Source organism: Brassica napus, chromosome C4 (genome assembly GCF_020379485.1).
Source record: "Brassica napus cultivar Da-Ae chromosome C4, Da-Ae, whole genome shotgun sequence".
NCBI classification, from domain to species: domain Eukaryota; kingdom Viridiplantae; phylum Streptophyta; class Magnoliopsida; order Brassicales; family Brassicaceae; genus Brassica; species Brassica napus.
Window position 1 is genome coordinate 38,960,040 of NC_063447.1, and position 18,763 is coordinate 38,978,802.

General features: G+C 32.4%; 1 protein-coding gene and 1 long non-coding RNA gene across 3 annotated transcripts; both read right to left on the minus strand.

The window, feature by feature from the left end:
* Positions 1-1,245: 1,245 nt before the first annotated feature.
* On the minus strand, positions 1,246-1,882 carry LOC106393732 (uncharacterized protein At4g04775-like). The gene is made up of 3 exons (XM_013834404.2): positions 1,843-1,882; positions 1,611-1,765; positions 1,246-1,545 (listed from the first exon to the last, which is right to left on the minus strand). Exons 1-3 carry the CDS (start codon positions 1,880-1,882, stop codon positions 1,246-1,248), a joined length of 495 nt encoding a protein of 164 aa, XP_013689858.2.
* Positions 1,883-13,109: 11,227 nt separating this feature from the next.
* Positions 13,110-17,190, minus strand: LOC106394704. 2 transcript variants are annotated; one of them, XR_007322263.1, is made up of 6 exons: positions 15,335-17,190; positions 15,044-15,175; positions 14,892-14,939; positions 14,695-14,747; positions 14,546-14,613; positions 13,110-14,426 (listed from the first exon to the last, which is right to left on the minus strand). It is a non-coding gene; the product is annotated as an uncharacterized LOC106394704 (long non-coding RNA). The 2 variants fall into 2 exon arrangements; XR_001278964.3 differs by having other exon boundaries at positions 15,044-15,179.
* Positions 17,191-18,763: the final 1,573 nt, after the last annotated feature.

The following is an 18,763-nucleotide window of genomic DNA, read 5'->3' on the forward strand; positions in this document are numbered from 1 at the left end:
TAGTGGAAATGCTTGAGACCATGAGGAGACAAACAATGGTTAGAATTGAGGTGAGGAAGAAGAAGTTGCTGAAGTATAGAAAGAAATATAGTGAAAAGGTTGCAAATACCATCGCTGAAGAAGAGGAAAAACGCAAATGGTGTAAGAAAAGGACACCTGGTCCGAATGGTGTTTCAGAAGTACAGGAGAACAACATTTCCTACACTGTCAATATGGACAAGCGAACATGTAGCTGCAGAAGATGGGACCTCACCGGAATTCCGTGTCGTCATGCTTTGAAGGTGATTAAAGATAAAAAGCTTAATTCTGAGAATTTTGTGGCAGAGTGTTACTTGACCACTTTGTGGAGGAAGCAATATAGTGATTCAATCACTCCGGTTGAAGGAATGAAGTTCTGGAAAGATGCTCCTGGTTCTCACATTGAACCACCGCCAAGACCTAAAGAGAAAGGTCGAAAGAAGAATCCGCAGAAGAGGAAGAAGTCAATTCATGAGTCTCCTACAAAAGGGAAAAAAGTTTCAGGACACTTTAAGAAGATCCATTGTTATCGATGTGGGACAGAAGGGCATAACTCTCTCTATTGTGACCGACCCGGAGCCCCTAACAAGCCAAGAAAGATTTATCCAAGGAAGAAGAAACAACCTTCACAAGGAGAGACAATGTCAGTGGACCATGGTGAAGCTCCGGGACCAAGTCAACCAACACAAACATCCAACTAACTTCAGGTTTGCTCTCTTGGTTAAATTTCACTCATCACTGGACTAGTAACAATGCCTCTTTTGCCTCTTTTTCAGGTTCTCTTGTTTATTATTTTTGGCTTCTCTGTTAGTGTATTCTGAAGAACGAGGCAGCCTAGATACGACGATGGTTTTTGGTATTTTAGGTGTGCTTACGGTGTGTTCTCAACTCATCTTAGTCATGACTATGTTGGTTTTTGTTGTTTAGATGTTTCTCGGGTTGTGACTTATAATATCTCTCTTCTCTAAGACTTCTATATCTCTTTTGTAAAACTTATTATGTTATGAAAATCTTGAGTTTCAAAACATTTGTGATTCTAATGTTTTTGACCACTTCTTATGTCATAACAAAGCTAAAAACATAGCATAAACCAAATTCATGACAAAAGTGAAATTCATAACATAATCCAAATTTTAATACAAGCCGTTAAACCTTTAAAAAACCAACAATCCGACAAACATATCATCTCTGAAACTGGAAAAACATTCATTTCAATCTACCACATTACTACATAGCAAAATAGTAGTACACTAACATCATTCCAACCCCACAAACTACTATCTTCTTCAAGCTCTTCACATCTCTCTCATATCCTTGAACCAATTCTTTCATCTCTTTCATCTCTTTCCCCAATCCACCTAAAGCATCACCCCAATCTTCAATCTTTTTGTCATAACTTGTTATTACATCTTCACATCTCTGAGACTGAAGTTCCAAATGACCAATTTTTTCATCAAACAAACTCTTAATATCGTGAATTTCTTCAACCGCAGATTCATCCGTCCATTTAAATAAATGATTCTTATCCTACACAGTCAAATCGATTTATCTTAGAACAGACACAAATAGTTAAACAAAGTCAATTTTTTTACCTCTTCACTGCCATTAGGACAACCATGGAAAAGTCTTCCTGGGTTTTTCAAGGTTTTAGATGTAAAAATCACAGCAGCTTCTCCACACTTCCTACAAAAAGCCGGAAACCCTCTTTCCCTTTCAACCCTACGACGACTGAAACTCTGGCTCATCGCTGTTCAGTTATCACTCAATTAAATAGCCTAAATAAACACCCAAACCTTGATTGGAGACAAAATTGATTCTATTTACCTGTACCATACGAGGAATTAGGGTTAGATGAGCTAGACATTAGCGCTTCTTCTTCTCAATCTCGTATCTCTCTATCTCTCTCTCTCACGCTCTGTTTTTTTTTTTCTTTTCTTTCCCGACAGAGACGAGGAGATGGTCTTTTTGTTTCAGAATAAACAAAACGGTGTCGTTTAATTAAAGCCCAATGCGACGTCGTTTTGGTCAATCTGTGTATAATAATCCACGTAATAAACCTATAAATCCACATAATCACCCGTTAAGTCCACGTAAGACATCGTTATAGTTTGACTAACGGCAAAACGGTCAATGTATGAATTAACCTAAAGGTTTTGGTTGATGTATGAAATTTAAAAAAAATCTTGAGTTGATGTATGTTTTAGCACAGGTATGAAGTGTATGTACTGATCGGGACCGCGGTCCTCTGTTGATGTATGAATTGGCCGTTTCCCCCCCCCCTAATACAGTTAAGGTGTTAAAAAATAACATAAATATAACATAAATTAAAGATAAGCTGCAGGGTACAAAAAAAACAAATTACTTGGTGTCACATAGACGAAATTCAAAAATTTTCCTGTCTTTTTGCTTAACTTGAACAGTTTGAACGTCTTTAAGGCTCTCAACTTGACCGATTACTTCTGCAATTATTCACAAAGGAAAACAATGTTGGTACCTTATACTTAAATCATCATTGCAAATACGTTCAACTTTATGATAAACTTACCCGATCACAAATAAAATAAATGTAAAATATAGATTGTAAGATAAACTTAAGCGATCAAAAAGTGTGATTTAATACTCCCATTACCAATATCTTCAAAACTTGCAAACGAGAAGAACATATCATCGCAATGGAAATCTGAATCCTTAATCTTACTGTCGCCTATAATAGATATCTTGTAAGCATGGTTGGTTGGTCGGTATTGACCAGTTGCATTTGAGAGCGAAAAGTTTGTAATCAAACGCCATACTCCCAAAGGCAAATCACGTTCAACACGAAACATGTGATCATTCTTGCATGAGCAATGAATCTTAGAACCCTAAAAATAAGAAAAAAATAGATGTCGTTAATCTTATATATTAAATAAAACGATATAGTACATTACAAATAGAAACTTTTTGTCACTGTTTCATCTGCTAAGATCAGTTCTAGAGAACGGCCACCATAACTGGTATGTTGTTTCCAGGAATGAAGCAACTTAACCTGAATACACCAACCAGTTTTGAATGGTTTGACATTCTTGACCAAGGTTACGCTCTTGTTTGAAGACATTTCGTTGTGGTTTAGTTGTGAAAAACAGTAGAATCACGTTCAGTATATATATAGTGGTTATTAGATTTTTTGGGTACCTAGATATTAGGTAACTAATTGATAAATATCTTTGTGAGTTAGATAATGAGATTGTATGACGTGATTTGTGTAACAAATATCAGATTTAATCATTTCAAAATGTATTACGTGATTTTATGATAGTTAGGGAGAAGAGATCTTAGGATGATTAACTAACCGTGTTTTACCTTATATAATATAAAATTTTTTTTTGAATATAATAATCTTAAATGTTAGGATCTCATAACAATTAATTATGCTTTAGTATATTCTGTAAAATACGGTATTTTACAAATTTAAATATATACAAAATATTTTCACAAATAAAATAATTTTTTTTCTATAAATTTTTTGAACTTATATATACGATCAAACAATCTATAAAGTTTTTGAACTTGTATATACAATAATTATATAAATCAACCTTTTACTCTTAAATATATAAATCAACCTTCAAATAATTAGATTCATTTTGATTTTTTGAGGCACAAAATATTCATATGCATAAGACAAACAATGAATTATCTCTTGGTGATATCAAGAAGCATGCAAAAATGAACGAATAACTTTTGCCTTGAAATGACAACACCGGTGAACACAGCCTTTTTTGCCTTGCATGTGTACTCCATCATCACGTACTATCACATCATTTACAAACAACCATCTTCATAAGTATCGCCCTCCAGCATTGTTAGAAACATCAGCCTGAGTAAAAAGCGCCTAAAAAAAAATTGCATCCAACAAAGACACTAAAGTGAAGATGGGATCAGATAAATCAGTCAACAATTACATTGACATTTCTGTTTCCTCCGACTACGAAGACTACTTAAACTCAGATCCCACCAGCTATTTCAGAAACATCAGCCTGCGATATTTTGTTGCGGAACCTTTCGAAATGCTCACTAAGCACGCTAGGTTCAAGGAACTGTGCTTGGAGAATGACAACCCTGAGGAACACTATATTGAGGGTTTACTTCAATACTTCGTCCACAAAGAAAAACTCAAAGGCCTCTTTCATATACGCCATTCAGCCACTCTCAACAATACAAATGGTATGTATCTTTACGGTTTGTTAATGCTTGCCTTAGGTCACTATCCAAAAGGTAAAAATTATTTGGATAAAATCCAATGGAAAGAAAAACTATCAACCTCCGATCATTGTTGGGAAAGTGTCAAGAACTCACTAAGTTCAATCCCTGCAATTATGAAGAACCGGTATTATGAAAATATGGTCAACCTTAAGCCAGAGAGACAGTGTGATCTAGATAATATGGCTGAAGTATGCAAGCATTGTTACTACTTCAAAAGGATTAACCAATTTGTTCAGTTTGCTATTAATAAAGAGTAAAAAAAAGGAGAGTTGTGGAATAACATTATCTATGCACGCATGTAAAAATAGTTATGATTTTTACATGTTTATTTATCTATTTCGTCCAGTTTGCTAATTTGCTATTTTGCTTGTTTTGCAAGTATCTTTTCGTATGTCAATATGAATTTTCTTATGTTTTGTACTCTATCTCTTTGATGGTATGAAAAAATACCGTATGTCAATATAAACTTTCTTATGTTTTGTAATATATCTTGTTGAAATGGTTATCAAACTCCAAATTACATGTGTAGTTAATAATATAAAGATAAAAGAGATTCCACTAAGGATATATATAGCAATTGGTGAATAAGATAAATATAAATGTTTTTTAATATGTTATGAGACCAAACCTGTGGTTAGTGAGTTAGAATGTAAATGTTTTTTAATAAGTGAATCATCCACGTGAATGTGACAAAAACACTATAAAATCGCTTCTAATATGAATAAGATAAATATAAATGTTTTTTAATATGTTATGTTACCAAATGGTTAGTAAATGAAAGGCTTAAAAAGTTTAATTAGATGGTACTACTATGACTTTTTCCTAGTAGATAAAAATGATACTTCTCTTTTAATAGAGAAGATATTTTTCTTTATACAACATACAATATAACTTGTATATTGTATAAAACAGTATATTCGTTATTTGGGTAAGTCAAACATGATTTGAAAGGACTAATGTGGGATACCTTAATCGGATTTGAATCTTGAGGTAATAGTATACTTGTTACCTTTCTCTAAATTAGACGTGATTTGCATTTTTTTGATAATAGAATATGAAGTTATTGTAAGTAAGATTGCAATCTTTTTAGTATAATGACTGCTTAAAAATAGAAAAGGTTTTTTAAATGTTACATGATTTAATTGCGCTACGAATTTATTAGTTTAGATTTGGTGGACAGAAAATATTTTTTTATATTATGTAACCAATTTTAGCATTTTCAATATATTTTGCATATAATAAAAACAAATGAGTAGAATTGATTAGATACTAATGGATCGATTTTTTTTTGTGTGGAAAGTTTTACAAATTTGGTATACAAAAAAAAGTAGTCAATTGAATTTTGGAAAGGTTGGATTTTATTCTGTTGACAGCACTAGCCGAAAAATAACCTAAACCAATTGTGTACGTGTTTCAAAACCAACTGGTATATAAAAGTATTTAATTGAATTTTGGATAGATATAATTGGATTGTGTAGGCAATACTAAACCGAGATATAACTGGTTTTGAATCACGTTTAAATTTGGTTAATTATGGAACTATAATTTCGCTGGTAACCGAGTATTAAAAACAGTGGCATTGAGGCGTAATTATTTAGAAAAACTCAGGGTTAATTCAAATTTATACTTCTATTTTAATAGTTTAGATTGAAAATAAATGAATTGTATCTAGCCCTTTATACCATATTAAATTTAGTTTTGTTATGAGTTCTTACCTAAAACCAAATGACGATAAATGATTTTTTCTAACACTTTATGTATTACTCCTTTTATTTCAGAAAAATGTCATTTTAACATTTTCTTTTGTAATTTTAAAATTCAATGCAATTTATACTTATTTTCAGCTTAATATTAATTACAACTACATTGGTCTTACAAATAATTTTACTTATCTCAAATATTATTGATTAAGCATGTGTAACTTATAAGAACATAAATACATTTTAATCATTTTTAATTTATATGAAAAATGTGAGAGCGATTAATTGTGATCTACGGTGTAGTGTATGTGGGACAGAGGAGGAAACCACAAATCTTGTCATCTTCGAATGTCCATCACCATTACAAACTTAGGCTTTATATAGGGTTCCTTCCCACCCAGGAAATTTTCGTCCTCTTTGGTTTTCACTAGCTTAGACTATCGTTTTGGAGGGTTCCGAAAGACGATAATTTCAGCTATTTTTCGTGGATCGTGTGCTATATACGGAAGAACAGAAACGAAAAGATTTATAAGAATAAGAATTGGAATCCACAGGAAATTCTACGCATAACTAAAGTAGAAGGGGTGCTTTGGGCTGAGGCGCAGTTATCGGTGAATGAACATTATGGGGACATCCAGCCGGTTCTTGATTGGCAATCTATGGGGCATACCATAGTCTATTATGTCGCTCGAGCATGTATGGAGCAATATATTTTACCGGTCAAGGATGGTTCTGTCGAACGATGACGTGATGATGGGGGCGATGAATCTCCGACAAAGCCCATCACCTTTACATTCAACATGTAAAGCTTTGATTGGACAATTGAATGCATGAATACCCTCCAGAATATCTGATGTAGTTTTTTTGCGATGGATTATTCTCAATTGGTGAAGATGGCGTCGACACTTGAAGAATGGTCAGCTTTTTCTACACATATGGAAGAATTTTGACGCAGTAAAACTTTCTTCTCTAACTTCAAAATCAGACATATTCCAAGAACACAAAACATAATAGCGTACAAACTTGCACGTGATGCAAAGAGTTCTCTTTTAGTTATGCTTTATATCGATTCTCACTTCCGGTTTGGCTTTGTTAACTAACAAGTCCATTTTCTTAGTTTAGCTTTTGTTGTAAAAGAAAATAATAATATAAGACCTTCATTTACTAACATTAACTTTTATTGTTTCTAAAATCGACTTTGTAGATTCACTTAAACCATAGTAAATATGATGGGCTTGAATTCATTGAAACGAACTATACACGACACATACCTTTTTCTTCCAAAAAAGAAAGGAGAACCAACCATAAGTGTTTCAAGAATGACAAAGTTTTCGTTAATTATACGTCTTTGGCAATAAAATCAGACTAGCAAATTATTTAACAATAAACTCTGAATTGGCTGATCAAAACAGTGCGGATTGGAACATGGTCTTTTATATTGTCGATAGAAAAGAAAAAAACAGATAAGACCAAAAACCTAAACAACTAGAAAGAAAGAAGAAGAAGCAACTACGAGAACACAAGCATTGACAATGCAAACAAGAGAATAACACGAGCAGCTAACCGAAGGAACAGCTTGGCCGAGGAGTTAGCACTGCCAAATGGAAAGGATGCCTTTGATAACTCATAAGACCGTGCTCTGTAGAATGCAGCTTTCCCAAAGCGCTACTCCAAATGATTGACGCTATTCCCACACAGCTTTGCGAGTAACCGACCAACAAGCCACTAAATCCACACATCCACCACAAGTAGAGGCAACAAGTTATCTTTATAATTTCTGTCACAAAGAGATTTGGTATAAAATTGAACATATACACCAAAAAAAACAGAACGTGTAAAAAAAAATTATATATTATTGACCATGTATAGAATAAATGCTAATTGGTCCGCTTGGACTTTTCCTAGTAACACAGTACACTCTCCCTAGCCACATTTTTCTCTCTCTCTTCTGAAAATCTTCGTACATGTGACAAAGACCACAAGTGACACTTGATCAGCTACAACGACAGACTATAGCTTGTGGCCTCACTCAACATATGGTATTCGTTACAATACATACGGATCGTTCAAATTTTAAAGTTGGAACCTTTTTTTTGTAGCAACATAAACAGACTCATATAGAATCTGTAAACCAAACTGGTAACTATGCATTCATATTGACAACAAACGACAATTGCTTTCTTGCATCTATTTACAACAAACGACGGTTGCTTTCTTGCACTGCGTGCGAGACTGTCCGCCCTTGAATTCTGCGTCCGTAGTATGTGAATGAGCTCTGAGCTGTTGAAAATTCTCATCAAGATCTTTATGTCTTCCAAATAACTTGCAAAAGCTGTATTCTTCTCGTTTCAAAACCATCTTCACTAACTAAGAACAATCTTTTGCAAATGTAACAATAAACTGTCTTAGATTCCTCATGCATTCATTTCCCAAATGAGAACCTCTATCTCGAGTGTAGTGGCGACTAACTCACTCTTATATTTTTTGCTCCCATTAAACCATCAAAACCCTCCAGTGTGCTATACCACCCTTGTCCCGAATAGATTTCCTGATTTTTCCATAATCCATCCGTAAAACACCATCTACTTAGGATATACGGTACTATTGCTGGTACTGATAATCTAGTTTGATCGATTCCCCATGTAAGTGAATTTTGTGCCTCAGTCCAAAGTAATGACTCCGTTTCTGCTAATTTGAGAGTATCTCTAAGTTCAATTTCTAAATTGCTGAATACCTTGTTGTTTCGTCCTTTCCATTTGTACCATAAGATCCATGCAAATTGATGATCTTCCAATTTCGAAGAGACCCTCCAAAATAAATGATCCATGTTTGAAAAAAGTGATTGAATGGGAAAGATGTCTAGATTCGAAGGAATCTGTGAGAGCGCCCAAACCTGAACCGCCGGTGGGTATTCATAAAAAACATGATTCATGAATTCCTCAGGTGCTCCACATCATGCACAAATTGTATCCCCTTGTAGTCCTCTTGCTCTTAAGTGTTTCTTAACTGCTATACATCCTGATACTAGTTGCAATAAAAAGTGTTTCATCTTAGGTGAGTATTGTACTTTCCAGCAGAAAGCCTTCAGTGGAGAGACCGAAAGGCCATACTCTGGTAGCATTCTTTCTCTATCAGGGTACACTCATTCTACTTGATATTCAGATTTAACCATGTATCTCCTATTATTAGTAAAATGCCAACCATCATGATCTGCTGTCTGAATTCGACTTAATGGTATACTTTCAATTATTTTCACATATGGAGGATCTACCAGAGTCCAAATGACCTGTAACTTCCATGTTATCAGTGTCACATTGATGAGAGAATCCACATGTAAGGCCCATGTAAAGATTGTGTTTGATTTTTATTTGCTGATCTCGGGCGAGTGGATGGAAGCCAGTGATCATTTCATACTGAGATAGATGATCATGATCCCACTCTTTTGATTAGTCATTTGCTAACGAAAGATCTAGCAGAGACAATACTACGCCAGCCATAGGATGACGAGTACGATCTAATTGGTTCCATACGTGATGCATTCCTGAAATACCGTCCTTTGAAAACACAAGAGAATAATGTGTTCGATTTCTCTATCAATCTCCAAAATTGCTTCTCAAGCATAGCTGTATTAAAATCTGCTAGATCTTTAAATCTTAAGCCTCTTTCGTCCTTAGGACTACTAAGTTGAACTTTAAAGTTTAACTTTTTAAGACATAACAATACTTTTTTGTTCCTAAAAGATAAATATTTTAAAATAATTTTTGTTTCAAAAAATGTTGAGATTTTATACAAATTTTTATTATATAATAAAGGTGAATTATAAACTTCAAAAAATTAATCACACTTTTTGAAATACTATTAGTTTATAATTATAGACAATTTGTAAATATAAAAACAATACATTTTTGTTAATATTTATTATGATTTTAATATATGTAAAACACACATAAACATATACCTTTTAAAAATAGAAGGAGTATATACATACCACAAATTAGTCAAAATTTCAGAATTAGTCAAATGAAAAAATTAATTCCAATAAAAAGATGGAAAGAGACGAGTACATTATATATACTAGGGATCGTTACCCGCGCCAAGGCGCAGAGTTTTTGCATTTTAATCTTTTTTTGCCTCTTGCTTACTAATCTAGCGTTCAGTTTTTTAATGCATTTTATCTTCACTCTCTTCTCTTGTCTTGTTTACATTTGTTTTCACGTTCTGTCGTTTGATTTGTCTTAGTTTTGGCTTGTGTAATAACTTAACCCTGCTCAGTCTTCTTTCATTCTTTATTGATTGATATTTTTAACTCCCTTAGCTCTGTGTTGCCCCTAATTTGCTCGAATCATTCTGCTTCATATTCTTTTCATATTCATTAACTATTATCTCCAATCTCTTTAAATCCTAAAAATCATACGTGTTCTTTTGTTTATTAAATCACATATTAAATATTGTTGAAACTGTTTATTTATTCTAATAAATCTTTACGTTTATAACTAAGATGATATGGATAAAAACTGATTACAATTTAGTTGAAATTAAAGTCTAAAGTAGAAGTTATTAAACTTGCAATCCTTCTTTTTGTCATCCAATATAGCTTAGTCAAATCAATTATATTGATTTAGAAAATCCATAAGCTATTTCAATCCCAAACAACCAAAAAACAGACGCATTTGTTATCGACGCTGCGACGGGTTTCCTTTACTATAAATATAATTGCTTGTCACAACTGTTAATAAACCCAAATGTGTTTACAAAAGCTACCCATATAAGAGATTCATACTCATTTCTCTTTCTCTAGTCATCTCCTATGTTAGTAGCTATCATAATACAATCATCATACAAAGGATATATCTCTTGGTTCCATATAGAACATGCAAAAAGACTGTTTTCTGCAGACTCCATGATCACTGAGTGTTATAAATATCAAACTTTGTCAATGGTCTATTTATATGTTGAGGAAATGCCTTGAAATGTAGCTTCCAAATAATGATTTCCAGGTCAACACATTGCATGTTAACATCCACAATGGGATCAGCGGATCTGCAGATACCGCTACATGTCGAGTCGAACGTAGCTACACATATGTTTCATGCTTGTGCCTTTCATTCACAATCTGCAATTCTCCCAAGAACCAGAATCAATGAATGAGGTAAAAGTTTTAGAGTCATAACAGACTTTGTATAGCCAAGCCCAATAAACCAAGCACCCAACGTAACATACCCACTTGCCTATTTGGGCAAAAAATGACTTGATCATTATATAGTAGCACCGAGAAGTTAGATGGAGAATGATGTATGAATGCAAAGTAGATAAAACAGTTAAAATCTTACTGATTATGAGAAATATAAGAAATCAATTCTCTTGAAATGGCGTATAACTGTCCAATAGCGTGACAGAAGTACTTGTTCATGTTGCGATATTTGTTAGCTAAATTAATCCATCCAACATAATAGGAAAAAAAACCAACGAAATTGTAAAGCTAACCATTAGCTGAGATGCTTTTGATGTCCTGACACATTGCAAGCTTAGTGATTTCACTGTCAAAAGCAACAAACTCAGCAGTCATATACATCCGAGACATTTATTTACAAACGGTTCCTAGCACAGAAAAAACATATTATTATGTTACGGATGATAAGTTTGATGCATAAATACAGTTTAGAATTTTTTTCAACTGAACATTTGTGCCTACTGAATTACCTTACAACACCCACTGCATTGTGATTTTGGCATGTTAAAGCTGAGAATCAACATTGGAGCTTGCGTTAGTATTTGGAACATGAAATATTGCACCATCAATTTCAAGTGTTAATTCCATTGACAATAGCTATGCAAAAGAACTCTGCTAGTAAGGTAATCGTGATTAGTAATTCTTTACATCTTAGTGCCGTGCAACTTCAAAACGATAGACACTTACAATCGACGGCTCTCAAAGATGGACCGCAAACCATCTAATGATATGCTTACCTCGTCGTATAAGTAATCCATGTCACTTCCCTCCCACGGGTAACATTGATGGTACAGATCAATTCCCTCCACCTCTTCCTCGTCATTAGGATGCTCTGCAATATATTCTCTGTAACGTTCAAATTTATGTCGCTAGAATTATCAGAGAGAAATATAAAGTACCCTCCAAATCTTCTGGAGCATCGACATTTTCTTTATTCAATGATCTTCATTCAACCTAACAACCATCAAAATAAAAAGAATGTGAGGCACATAATCTTCAAAATCCAAGTTTAGTGAATGGAAAAAAAAACTCAGGAAGACAGAAAATGTCAAACACTCACTGGCTTCTTCTTCTTTTACTTCTTGGCTCCCGTAAATGAACTGTCAAAGCCATCATTATTTGCGGGAAAAAAGATTAAACAAAGCAACTGATGAAAAGAAACAAATATATTTCACAACACATAAACTTTTCTTGAACAATCAGGCAACAGATAGTATGTCTCCCGTGTAACTCAGCTGAGTCGTCGATGGCATCCTGAACGAAAAATGTCTTCTTCTTCTTCTTGGTTAGATCCAAGGGTGCAAGCTAAGGATGACAAAAGAAAATTAAAACCACACAATCATGATTTATCAGGCAAAACAAAAGAACCAATGATGAATTTATTAAAGATGGGGAGATGTAGAGACTAAAAAAGATAAACTGATTCATGGAACTCAAAGAGCCAATCTATGTTTCTTAGATGAGTCATGAACCGATGATTAAAAATTGAAAGTCCTAAACTTCCATTGAAGAGAACGATTACAGACCAAAGAAGTCTATTGGGCCTTTTTTTAACGAAGCCCATTTCAAAACGTGAGTTATAAATTATTTATTAAATCATTAGATAAAAAAGATTATGTGTGGGTCTCATAGATAAAACCGAAGAAGCAAAGGTTTCTGACCTTCATAAATATATATTAGTTTCGGCCATCAATGTACAAAGTATCCTTTAGTTTAGTGGTATAAATGTTGGTATTTATAACTCAATAACCCGGGTTCGAGCCACATGCTTGACATTTTTTCACATTTTTTAAAAGTGGGTCCCACTTACCTGCTGACGTGGCGGCTCAGGAATGAGACGACTGCCTCATTATATTATATACTAGGGTCGGTCAGCCCTACGGGTGGGATATACTTTACTTGTATGATTTGGTGGTTCGTGTTTTAGGTTTGCATTTGCAGGAAATGTGTATAATAATGTTTATTGTTTAGTAGGAAAATTTAAATGATGAAGGACATTATATCCATTTTTACTTAACGTTTGATGTTTGCTTATTTTTGTCATTTGTTTTTGTATTTTTATTTGTTTTCAAATATATATTTTTGACATTATATTAGTTTATTTATTATCTTCTGTCTATTTGTTATGTTTTATAATGAGAACATATTTTATATCATCTTTACATTTGTCTAACTTGAATTGTTTATTTTTATTATTACTGTTAGAGATTATAAGTGTGTATGAGTATGATACGCATGATTGAAATGGTATACATTGTTAAATGTTTGCTCAATTTTTATATATATAGTAAGTATATCCAAGTTTCTATTGTTGTGGTTAGGTTTAGTGCTCAGGACATCGATGATTTTACATTTTGTATATATTGAATGTATTTGTATTTTTAATAAAAATTTATTATTCGGTTTCAGTGTATAATTAGTGGCTATTTTACTTATTCTATTACCTCATATATTGTTTTCATTTGCTATACCGAGTAATACATTATTTTAATTTTAAATTTACTATAAATTTATTATGAGGCATAAAAAAAGATAATATAATATAGAGAATATATGTTTGATTAATAACTTGTTTGCCAAGCAATATACGCTCTGGAACGGTGGAGAACAAAAATTGGAAGAACCCTACCATTAAGTCTGAGACGCTTACGTTTGCACTCTGTATTAGGCTGGTTCCTTCGGCAAAACATAAAGCTCAAACACAAAACAAAGCTCACATCTATTGAATAATTACGTTAATGAAACGCTGCGGATTGTGTGAAAGGACATGTGTCGCGCCGTCGTGAGCTGAAGCCGGATTATACATTTCAGTTTTTATATATATTATTTATGATAGCTTGGATTATACATTTCAATATGTTATATATATATTTTCTCTCTCTCTCTCTCTCTCTCCCTCTCGAGTTTTCCATCGCTCTTTAGGAAAAGACAAAGTACAAAAAATATTTGTTCAAGTGGAGGCATGAGACGCATGATGGGATTCGTGAGGGGTAACTTTTGTTTCTGAAAGATGATGCTTTGATATGCACTCGCATGTCTTTTCATTTTCATTCTGGCCTCACTCCTTCCAGATGTATAAGAAAGATGTAGTGGTCACAAATCACTCTGCTCTAGTTCATACCGCTACTCAACTTAAAGTATTCCGAAAATCCGACTACAACACCATATCCCATTAGTATCCTCGTTTCAGGGGGAATATCTCGGGCCACACTTGGGGTTGAATCTGTATAAATCCACTGAATGGAGCGCATTAGAGACTTCGAAATGAATAAATTAGAACTATGAATATCCATCAGCAAGATCAAGACAGGAACGGTAACAGCCATAGGGTCAAAGCAAATACTCTTTGGTTTACCTGAAAGAACGGGATGTACAGAGCCTCTGCAGCAGTCGGTCTGTTGCATGGATCTCAGGGAAGAGCCACTGAAAGATCATGCAAAAGGTAAAAGATTGGTGTCAGAGAATAAACGTACCTGAAGGAGTACCACTCAAACTGATACTAACCAACTTTTTATGTGTATACATAGGATTGTAGAAGTACTTCAGATGTCCTTTACCTGTCAGCACAAAGCTTTTAGAGTCAGTAAGGCAGCGATGGTATGTCAACTAATCAAAATATGGGTCACTGAAGTAGAAATATACACACATATATTGATATTCTGAAAGAGACATTGCAATAGAAAAAGGGAATCAAATCTTACCAGCGTATAACAACATACTGTATCAATATGAACTTGGATTAATCTCCCCTGCCAGTTCAAAATCAGAAATGATAATTATGGGTTAGAGAAACAGATCTTTTGCAACAACCAACACAGCATAAACATATATTGGTGATAAACAACTGGCTTACAATCGTGTAGGAGCTAACCACGTTGATGCATCTAAGAATCACCTTCAACACCGTGATATCTCATATACACGTCTCCATTAAGTTTTTATTTCTTCCAGCTTGATCCTGCTTGCTTCTCTTGGGTCCAACAATCTCTCTCGAAACATGATCGCAAACACAAAATCAACATCTCAAGAGAATATCTTGCACTAAACTATAACTCATATTCTTATACATACGGTTCACGAATCCATAAAGAAGAACACTTTTTTATAGTCATAGGTAAGAGAAAAAGATTGTGAAATGAAAAACCTTTGAATTGGAAGTTGTATGAGTCAACGAAGTTGGAGTCTCCTTGCCATAAAGAAGTTTCTACTGTTAGGAAGTGTGACGATGATGTTCAGGGTACGAAGGCTGACCATTTTGTAGGTGGAGATACACCGCCTCTAAGAGAGCATTTGATGAGACATCGTGCTTGAGGGAGTTAAGAAGTTTCTTAAAGGCGATGAATCAAGAAATCTCGTAACGTCTCGGAGAATAAGAACCAAAGACGAAACGACGAATCGAAGCTTGACACAGAGCTTCTTCACAATGACTCGTCTCACTCGACATTCAGAAATACCATTGTTACTGGAACTTATTAAAGCTTCGAGGATACGACATAACCCTAAGAGACGGACACGACAAATCGTGAAGAAGATAGAAGGACCAAAGGGCCAGCTTTTAACGGGCCAAAACTTTTCCCCTCTGAACCCAATAGAAATCACAATCCGAAAAAATAAAAGTCAGGCGACACGTGTCGCAAACACATAAATTGAATTACCTATGTGGAATCTGACGTGGCGCAACAGGAGAGAAAGAAACTCTTCTTTATAATAATATATAATAGGGTCGGCCCGCCCTACGGGCGGGATGTTATTTCGAAAATAGTTGAAATAGTTAGAGTAAATATTTAATATAAATTTTTATTAAATTAAAATTTAAATATTTGTTTTTCTTTTTTTGAAGTCTAAATATGGTTTTGTTATGGTTTATAATTCAGAACATCTTCAATATTATTTAAAAAATAAAATGTGTATCAATGAAATAGAGATCTACAATCAAATAGCTCTGCATAGTTGATTTTGAGGTTATTATAAAATAAGTTTGAGTTTAAATATATGCATGACACTTTAAATTTAAATATATGCATGAAAATCTAAGTTTAAACATATGCATGATAATTTGAAAGTGTAATAGCCTATTTTTTTTAATTGGAAAGTATTAATGGTAATTACATATAAGATTAATTAAAAAATCTGGACTTCATTCTTTATTTAGCTTAGTTTACATCATCATTTGGAATTAAATGAACTCTTCTTTCTGTCATTTTTTATACTTATCAGCTTTCTTTGTTAGCCACAACTATTTTTCGTATCCTCTTGTTTTTGATATCATATTTTGTTTACAGCATATTAGTAATCTATTAGCCTCATTTGGTTACAAAATCTGTTGTGACATGGATAGATGTTCCTGCATGGAACAAACTATAATATAGATATCGAATATTGTTCTTTAAATCTTTTTATACCTTTAATTTGTTAATCTTAACTTCAAAAACTTACTTTCCTTATTGTTGGTGTTGTATACAGATCATCCAATCAATTTTTTCTTTTCTTTTTGAGAAAGGGCCTTCGGATCAGTGGCGGAGCCAGCCGGAAGATTCACCAGGGGAAATATAATGTTTGAGCTTAAAATCATGAGAGGCATTAGAAGGGATTTTAACACTTATTGTAAAATTTTCAAAAAATCAATGAAACTAAATTTTTTCCAATAATTCATGTGGGGCAGCTGCCCCCCTTACCACCTCTCTACCTCTGCCACTGCTTCGGATCATCCAATGAGTTAATCTATTTTATTCTTCATAACATGTGTCTCTGTTATTGAAGGAAAACATTTGCAAGTTAATTTTGTTTTAAAACTGATTATTATATCTGCGTGGGTGCTGGATGTATTGGTCACTTTTTCAATGAACGCCAACACACCGACCACGATTTAGTTTTTAATTCACTATGGTGATGATTGTTTTTCCAGTTTTTAGATTTTAGTTTTTGGTTTTTGAATTTTGGTTTTTGGTTTTTAGATTTTAGTTTTTGAGTTTTGGTTTTTGATTTTGTTGTAGATTTTAGTTTTTTGAAAACCTTGAATGGTTGTTTTAGATTTTGGTTTTTAGTTTTTAGTTTTTAATTTTTTTTAAAAAAGTTAATAAAAATATTATTAAAAATAAAATATCTGTTATGAAATAATAAAATATGATATATTTTCATTAAAACACAAATAAATTTAACTAATACGATAATTTTAAAACAAAAACTGTAAATACAAAATAATACTATCGTGCACATATTAAAAATAATTTAATCTCGAATGCCTTCCATATTTTATCTCAAATACTACAAATTTAAAACTAATATCGTACATTCGATGAAATTTGTTTTCTAAAATAATTTTTAAACATATATTTATGAGGTTATTTATTTTCTGTATAAATAATTTCTATAGAAATTAATTAAATAGTAACTTTTAAAATAAAATTTCTTATTGAAAGATTTTTAAAATTTCTTTTATTTTTTATTATTAACATCAAAAGATATTCTATTTATTTTACAAGTATGAAAATTTTGTTCTTATATATAAAATTTATTTTTGGTAAATTTTAGATTTTGAAAAACATGAATGGTGCATTGTATTTTAATTTTAGTTTTTGAAATTTTTACTATATTTAAGTTATTATATTAGATCTAATGTTAAAGTTGATTAAATAAAAAAAATATTTGATACAATATATTATTCACTCAGAAAATAATAAATAATACAAAATATTACCACATAAAATAGTTCATTTTTATTTAAAAAAAATAAACAAAATTTAAATATATTTTAACACTATGATAAGTATATAAATTTATGTAATTTAATTATTAATATCTAAAGTTCAAAAAAAATATATATATATATATAGTGCAATAAACATATAGTACTTATAACTTTACAGCAACTTCAGTTATATTTTCTAAAATTATAGTCTATGGTAAATATTAGTTAAACATTATTAAATAGTTTACCTAAACTAGGCTTCAAAATTTAACAAATATAAATATATTTTTCCTTTTAGGTTTTAGATGTCAGATAAATTATATTTATTCAACTACAGATGTTTGATCCGTTTATTTATATTGAGATTACTATGCTATTATTAATGCATTAATTTTAACAAAAGAAAAGAATAAAAAAAGTAAACTCAAGTACATTGTTGAAAAGCCAAGGAAATATGGATTTTGGTTTTTGTTAAGAAGTGATAATTATTTTCAAAATCTGGTTTCCCTACAATTTAGGGAATCTATTTTCTAAAAAACTTGATTGGTAAAAAAGTAGTCTTTAGAAAAACAAAAACCATACTGTTTCAAAAACCACAAACAATCAACATCTATTACTTTGCATATATTTAAGTATTTCTTGTCAAAGGCCGATAGAATCCAATATGGAATCTAATTAAAAATCAAAATACGCATTAAAAGAGATAATTTGATAAATACCCTATTTATTATTTAAATTTTCAAATTACTTTTTTTCTTTTTAAAAACTACCCTTTTTAATATGTATAACTGGTAAGACATTTTAATCCTAATTTTAATTACATTTAAAAACTATTAAGAAGTAAATTTTAAATTCGAGTTAATTATTTTCCATGTTTGAAATTCA

What these genes read in the sequence shown, in the direction of transcription:
- LOC106393732 (XM_013834404.2), bottom strand. Translation starts at nt 1,882, where the DNA reads ATGTCTAGCTCATCTAACCCTAATTCCTCGTATGGTACAG. An exon ending in TAATTCCTCGTATGGTACAG is followed by an intron (nt 1,766 to 1,842) that starts GTAAATAGAATC and finishes ATAACTGAACAG; the next exon opens with CGATGAGCCAGAGTTTCAGT. An exon ending in GTCCTAATGGCAGTGAAGAG is followed by an intron (nt 1,546 to 1,610) that starts GTAAAAAAATTG and finishes TTGACTGTGTAG; the next exon opens with GATAAGAATCATTTATTTAA.